General features: G+C 62.1%; 1 protein-coding gene across 1 annotated transcript; it reads left to right on the top strand.

The window, feature by feature from the left end:
• Positions 1 to 1,129: 1,129 nt before the first annotated feature.
• On the top strand, positions 1,130 to 6,920 carry Sohlh1 (spermatogenesis and oogenesis specific basic helix-loop-helix 1). The gene is made up of 8 exons (XM_027935379.2): positions 1,130 to 1,254; positions 2,326 to 2,460; positions 2,863 to 3,010; positions 3,930 to 4,051; positions 4,300 to 4,376; positions 5,260 to 5,440; positions 5,940 to 6,010; positions 6,703 to 6,920. The coding sequence occupies exons 1-8, from the start codon at positions 1,130 to 1,132 to the stop codon at positions 6,918 to 6,920; spliced, it is 1,077 nt and encodes a 358-aa protein (XP_027791180.2).
• Positions 6,921 to 7,639: the final 719 nt, after the last annotated feature.

Here is a 7,639-nt window from a genome sequence, read left to right as displayed (position 1 = left end):
TTCCCATCTTGGTCCTGAGAGGTGGATACTGCTCCCCTGGCTGGCACTGTTCCCAGCAGGACCCTCACTGACCAGTGGCTGAATGTCCCTCTTGAAGGTCCCAGCAGCTTGGGGAACTCAGAGATGGTCACTCAGGGGGCATCTTGCCTATCACTATTCAACAAGACCCCTGCAGGGAGGTGCTGCTCTGGCCAATCAGAGATGATTACACAAGGAGTCAGCCATGGGAGACCCTGATAGGAATGGTGACATTTCTAAGGGCTTTGGGGAAAACAAAACTTGGCCCCAATGTGCCATGGAGGAGCCAGGCCCCAGAAGGCCAGCTTGCACCCCACTTCCCAGCCAGGAGCAGGAAGGTACTGTGCCCAGGTCCAAGACCCTGCCTTCAGCCCCTTCCTCCAAAGGGCAGCTAGGTTGGCAGTCCCCACCCACTGTGACCCAGCACCCGGTGCCTTCTTGTCTGCTCTGCTGGCTGTATCCGGGCACTTTCCCTGGGGCACTGCGTATCCTCCAAGGCCAGGAGCTGCCAAATCCTCTCCTCCCACGGGAATGCCAAGGCCCCACACGGGCTGGCAGAAGTGAATACATCCAAGCATTTCTGGCTCCGTTTCACACCCTCTTAAAAAACACAAGCTGTCTGGTGAATCCTGGGGCTGTCCCCTCAATCCTGAGGGCTGGCCTGGCCCTAAGCCTTGGGTGGAAACAGGAACTGATCCAGCCTCAGGCCCCCTCCTCATGTTCCACCCATCAGTCCCCTGCCTGACACCCTCCCTCAGTCCCAAGATGTGGCCCCTTTGGCCTCTGCCCCTCCTTTCCTAGGTGGCCTGACCATGTTATCACCCCCACTGCCTGGGGCAAGGATGAAGAGGGCCCCGACTGTGGGCCGTACCCTCCACACCCAAGGAACGCTTTCTCCATCTCTGGCCTACCCAGGTCCCAGCACCCAAAGCTCCATGTGGAACCCCAATCTCAGCCCCACTGGAGGCAGGGGCAGGAGCTCTGGCCAGTCTCAGGCCCAGCATCCCAGGGGACACCCCACTTCAGTGCACCTGGAGAGGCGCTGTGTCCCCTGGCCCAGTGACTTCCTTCAGGAACTGTTCCCAGCAAGTCCAGGAAAATCTTAACAAAAATGCAGTGCTTCGCGGCCCCTAACCGCAGGGGGCCTCCGTGGAAAGAGGAAGGTTCCTTTCCCACTTCCTCCCGCCATTCACCTCGGGATCAGCAGCGACGCGAGCAGAGGCCAGTGGAGTGCTGGTGAGGATCTGCAGCTCCCACCGCACACCCCGGGGCCTGCTGTCGACTGGGGTCGGGTGGAGCAGACCAGGCAGTTGGAGGGCACCTGGCGGGGCAGGGGACGCAGGAGGCCCTAAGGACGCTAAGTGCCCGCGAGCTGGGCCCGACACGTGGGCTGTGGCGTGACCCGGGGAGGGCTGGCAGGCGCCGCCAGGCTTTGGTGCTCGGCGGGGTGGGGGGGGGGTGGTGGTGCAGAGAAAAAGGTTCAGGGGATGGCGCGCCTCGGGAAGAGAGGGGCTCGGCTCGTCCTGCCACACAGTTCGCAGACCAGCCTCAGCTCCCAGCTAGGCTGAGTTCCCCGAAGACAGGGCGCGCCCCGAAACCCGGGGCATCCAAGGGCGGCAGGGACCCAGCCCCAGCGGCAACCGAGCGGACCCTCCGCAAGGCGAGCGCTGGCCTTTCCCTGGGCGTCCCGCGGGGGCTTGGGTAGGGTGGAGCCGCCCGCCACTTCCCGGCAACCTCTGCCTGGGGGAACTTTCCCGTAGGTGGCCGCGCGGGCCGGGGGCGGGGCGCGCAGGGCGGGGCGGGGCCGCGGGGGCCGGGGCCAGGTGTTCGCGGTGTGCGGAGCACGTGGGCAGGGCGGGCGTCCGGGAGGGGGCGGGGCCGCGGGCTGAGCGTGGGGTCGCTGCCCGGGTCCTGTTTGTTTCTCCCGCCACCACACCTGGTTCCCATGGCGTCTCGCGGTGGCCCTGAGCTCCGGGATGGGGTCCCCAGAGTCCCTGGCTTTGGGGGTTGCAGGTAAAGAATTGCGAGAGGGGTGTGAGGGTGTCAGGTCCCGAGGCCTCTGCCAAGGGACTACCATCTTCACCCTACCTGGAGCACCTGTGGCAGAGGCCCCACCCTGCTCCTGGGGGAGGCGGGGGAGGGTCCCGTGCCGACTAGGGCCGGCCGGCCGTGTGTTCTCGCTGTGACCCTGGCTTGTGCTCCGCTTTTCCCCAGCCACCCCCTGTAGACACCTGTTACTACTTCTGGGGCTCCTGATGGTCTTTTCTGGGGTTCACAACCTGGGGGGTCCTGGCTTCTTCTCTGTAGCGGCTCTTCCTTGTCCGGGACCCTGGCCAGCTTCCAGGACCCAACCCAGGTACCTGCCCGGGTCAAGGATCCTGCAGTGACCGAGGGCCTCAGCTCCAGTCTCCCTAGGAACGTGCTCAGTGAGAGGGAGCGCAGGTGAGTGGCCAATTTGCGGAGGAGCCCTCCTGGCCCCGCCTGTTTTAAGGGGTGGGGGCTGTGACTGCCTCCTGGCCTCAGGCAGCCAGGGCCAACTGACCAAGGTAAATCCACGTGGGGGGGTCCAGCAGCACCCTGTGGCCTGAAGCCCAGGCATCTGGAGGTTGTACGTTTGGGATCCTTTAGACCTGTACACTGTCTCACCGCTGTCCACACCCTGGTCCTTCTGGGATGGCCAGGCTGACCCCTGGAAACCCTCAGCTCAGACAGCTGGAGAGTTAATTAGTGGCCTTGGCCTCTGCTGGTTCCCTGGGAGAGGTCCTTGGGGTTCCAGCAGCTGCTACCCCTTCTGGTGGAGGCTGGATGGGTTTGTGGACATTTGTTGAAATTTTCTGGGCACAGGAGGCGGATCTCTGTGAGCTGTGAGCGCCTACGGGCCCTGCTGCCCCAGTTCGATGGCCGGCGGGAGGACATGGCCTCCGTCCTGGAGATGGCTGTGCAGTTTCTTCGGCTCACCCACACCCTGGTTCCTGGTTGGGAGCAGCATGCTGTGAGTTGTGGGTGTGTGGACCTGGTCTGGCAAGGATGGCCCAGCGTCGCTCAGGGGCAGTGTCCCCTCCAGCTTCATGCCTCCCTCCACAGCCTGGGCTGGCTGCGGCTTCTGCAGGGCACTTTGTTCAAACTGTTCCTGTTGCTGTTCTTCCCCTGGGAGGAGACCTGCTTCCCCAGTCCTGCTGAGTGATCAGTCGCCCCATGCTTGATGCCAGTACGGGGGAGAATCAGGGTGTCCTCATGCTGCCCTGGTGGAGCACCACATAGACCCTTTCCCTGCAGCTTTGCCTGAGAGAAGGCATGGGCCTGTGAGCCGTGAGGGCTTCACCAAGTCTCCATAGCCCCTACAGTGAGGGGGGTGTCCACATGTGTGGGGACAGGGCGCCAGATGGGGATAAGGCGAGGCCTGGGTGTCACCCTGTGCCTGCAGCCTTGTCCTGAGTGCAGGGTGAGCTCTATGTGAAGCTCTGGCTTGCTGGTCACCTGTGGGACAGCTGCTGTGACCAGAGCCCTGACAGCCTCCCAGGTGACCTTGTGATTGGTGTTTTGTTGAATTAACTCTTCGAGGTATTGGGGATCAAACGCAGTGACTGTGCATGCAGGCAAGTGCTCCAACACTGGCCACATCTTGAGCGCTAACTTCGTTGGTTTTTTAATTAACATCAAAATTGAGGGCTGGGGCTCAGCTGTAGAGCGCTCACGTAGCATGTGTGAGGCCCTGGGTTCTCAGCATCACATAAAAATAAAAGTTGGACTTGTGTCCAGCTACAACCAAAAAAAACTGTGACAGGGTCTCACTGAGGTGCCCAGGCTGGCTTTGAGCCTGTGCTCCTCCTGCCTCAGCCTGCCAGCAGGGCACCACCACACCTGGCCCGTGTGTGTGTGTGTGTGTGTGTGTGTGTGTGTTTGAATTCCAGGTTCCTGCTTCCTCCAGGGAGGCTTGGCACAGGTGGAGCGAGGAAGTTCTGCAGTTGACCTTGGCGAGCCAGATTCCAGCCGGTGGGCCTGACCCTGGGACGGCAGCATCCACTGTGATTCCGTTAGTGTCCCCTGGGGCCCATCCTTAGGGCTAGGGGATGTCCAGGGACAGCAGAGTCACCTGTGGTCTCGAGAACTAGAAACTTGCTTAGGCCCCGACTCATACCAGTGGCATCACTGTCACTTGGTTAGGATCTAGTGTTTCCAAAGGTGTCATGTTTAGCAAATGTGGGGGACTGGACTGGTGTGGGGGAGGGGTGCTCAGTACTTGGCTCAGCATTCCCCCACCCCCCTCTGTACACTGTCCAGGCAGCAGGACCCCCTGAGCTGTGTGACCCTGGCTGTGGACAAGAGTGAGGTGCTGGACGGGCCACCCTCCCTCCCAGGTAAGTGACCACGTCCAGGGCAAGTCAGGAGACCTCCAGCCCTAAGAGTGGGGGGCGCTTTTCCTGGGTGCAGGTCCAGGTTTCACACTGTCTGTGTGCGGGGACTCGTGTTGATGGTTTTCTTTTCAGGTAGCCCTGTACTCCCTGCCCTGGTCCTAACCACCTCCACTCCCCAAGGACACGCCCCACTTCCTCCTGTCTTCCTCCAGGGGCCATGGGGGTGCACCAAGGCCCTCGGCCCATCTTGGGCACCCAGCTGACCTACTCCATGTCTAGTTCTAGCAGCCACTGTTGGCTGTTCTTGGCGTCCCCTGGCTGTCCATGGTGGTCTTGTGGCTAGATTGGCCACTGCTATGCCCACCCTCTGCCTCTGCTGCAGGGGTGCTCTTGTGGGGACCCACCTCAGGCCTGCAGCCTTCCAGCTACCTTCCTTCCTTGAGGCTACTATAGCCAAGCTCTGTCAGGCGGCTTTGGGGTCACCCTGAGGGGCACCTGTGATGACCCTGACCCTGACGGCACTAGCCCTCCTGGCTGTTCGTCACCTCTCAGGTGTGTTTGCCACTTCTGGAAATGGTTCTGCTGCCGGGTGATACCTCGTGACTCCACAGATGTACCGCTGCCGTGGGTGGGGCTTGCTGTGGGCAGAGCTGGCGTGGCCAGCTGCAGCGGTCCTGTGGCAGGCCACAGGGGCTCAGTGGAAGGGATCCTGCTTCCCAGGTGTTAGGCCCCTGCCTCTGGGCAGCCCTCTGCCTGGTCACCTGTCTGTAGTCCACTTCTGGGGCCCCTTCCATGTGTCCTTGTTGTGGGGCTGGACTTGGTCAGAATCAAGAGGGCATGGGGGCAGCAGACAGGTGACCTGCTGACTGTGTCCCCCCCTCCTCAGAGCCCTTCAGCCTGGTGCCCCGGCCCCCATGCTGGCCGCCCTTCTCACAGTGGCCGAGCTCCCCCAAGGTGAGCCCGGAGGCTCCTGATGGTCTGGGCCAGGCCGGGCCCCCAGCCAGAGTCCCCACATCCCCAGGTGGGCTGGCTGAGGAGGCAGCCCTGACACCTGTGGCAGATGCCAGGTGGGTGCCCATGGGCGTGCATGTGCGTGTGTGGGGAGTGTGCGCGTGAGCATGCTTACTGTGCCGGCTGCCGCAGGCCGCCCTCCAGCCGCACCCTGGGCCTTTCCCCTCACCTGGAAGCTTCCACTCTGGTGCCCAGCAGGTCTACGAGGGGGGCTCAGGCGGTCAGGCCGGGACCAGCTGCCTGGCCGTGTGGCTTTCTAATGTGTGTTTCTGAAAACACTTTGTCTTCTAATTGTCTCTTGTTTTGGCTGACGGCAAATGAGTTTGTGTTTTGGGAGCGCACACCAGCTGGGCGTGGGAGGGAGCAAGGCTGCACTGGGGAGGAACCAGCAGGGGTGCTGGGGACAGGCCTGGGCTTGGGCTCCGCCTGCACCCCTTGGTGCAGCCGTGGGTGGTTTCTGCACGTGCTCCCGTGGGGGCTGGAGCCCCTTTGGATATGAAGTGGCTTCTTGGGCCTAGGTCCATCGGTGATCTCTTGGGGGTTTTTCACTTTTAGGTCTGTGTCAGGATCCAGTGTGGAGGATGGGACGTCCTTCCTGCTGACGGCCAGTCCTGACTGGTGGCTGGGTGAGTGGGGGCCGTGGTCCAGGTTGCCTTCGCCCACGCCAGCCCGGGCATTGGGGCCTCAGCCCTTTCCATGGAGCTAGGGTGGTCGTGCCCGGGCCCAGCTGACTGTGCACAGTGCAGTTTCCAGAGTGTGTCTGGGTCTCCACCTCTCTCTGGCTGGTGGTTGTCAGGGCGACAGGCAGGGAGAGTCAGAGGTAAAGCATGTGTGTGAGCATGCACATGTGACGATGTGTAAGAATGAGCACACTTGAGTGTGAACATACATGCGAGTGAGAACGCACGTGCCTGTGAGCTTGCGTGTGACCACTGTGAGCAAGAGTATGTGGGTGTGTGTGTGAGGAGCATGCCTGTGAGCCTGAGACCTGTGTGGACATCTGACCTGTGGAGTGGGCTGTGTGGGGTCCTGGGCCTTCTCTCAACCCCACATCATCACAGAGGCCCCTGGAGGTGTCTGGACGTGTCACGTGTTGGGTGTCGGTCTTCCCTTTAGGTCCTAGAGCTGGGATACCCTCACGATCTGGCTGGGAGCAGGGTCTCTGCATTGGAGGACTGGGAACCACGGGGAGGCAGGGCTTACCCTCCCAGAGGAACAGAGGGTGGCGGAGGGAGCCCCACTGTGTGCCCTGACCCTGCCCGCCTGCCCCAGTGTCCAGGGCACCCTCCTCCTCTGCTGATGTGCCTTTTGCTCCCAGGGTCCCTGGAGGGAAGAGGAAGCACTGTCCCACCCTGGGCCCTAGCCCAGAGCAGCCCAGCACAGCGGGCAGAGCCAGCCTTCCTGGGCAACCCTGAGCCTGGCTCCCCGGAGCTCCAGGATGGCCCCCTGGAGCTGTGGGGCTCTGACTTGGGCAGCTGGGGCCTTGAACTGCGGGAGGAGGTGGACGGCATCTTCCCTGATTTCCTTGCCTGCTAGCCTCTGCCGGAGGGGCAGGACGGCAAGGCCCAGAGCCCGGGCAGCCTGTGTGTCCCTCATGTGCGGGTGCCTTATTTTGGGCTGGGTTGCAGCTGTGCCCTAATCTGAGCGAGCCTGGCAGGGCTGTGCGCCCGGAGGCTGGATATTAAAAAGGGAAAGCGATTTTCCTGGAGGAGAACAAACCCTGTGGCTTTTGTGTAATGAATCCGATTCATCAGGCAGATGCGCCACCTCCATTCAGAGCGCAGGCAGTTGCCCCACATGGTGACGTCCCTAAGTAACCCAGGCTGGGTGGGGGTGGCTGCAGCTCTGGGTCCTGCTCCCAGGGAGAGTGGTCTGAGGGCTGCTGTCCTCTTCAGCGTCCCTCGGAGCTGTGGGCCGGGTGTTTGGACTGTGTGGGGTCCTTTCAGGATGACCCTTGTGTCCCTCTCCCAGCCCAGGGTGCCCAAGGGAAGGGCTGGCTAAATTCTTGCCATTGCCATGGCTACCTTTGCCACGATGAGGTTGTTGGGGACCCTGGGCCAAGGCCACCTGCCCCCCACATCTGTGGAGGGACTCAGTTCCTGCCTGCAGGGGAAGCAAGCCCCATGGTCTTGTCCTGCCTCCCTCCGGGGGGACAGCAGCCTTGCCCTTCTGTCTCCATCTGGACTCAAGGCCCCAGGTCCTGTGACCCCACCCCCACAAATGAATTCTGGGGGCCAGAGCAGTCTCAGCTCTCC

Source organism: Marmota flaviventris, chromosome 13, assembly GCF_047511675.1.
Source record: "Marmota flaviventris isolate mMarFla1 chromosome 13, mMarFla1.hap1, whole genome shotgun sequence".
NCBI lineage: Eukaryota > Metazoa > Chordata > Mammalia > Rodentia > Sciuridae > Marmota > Marmota flaviventris.
Note: the sequence above shows the minus strand (reverse complement) of the source record. Positions and strands in the feature narration are given on the sequence as shown.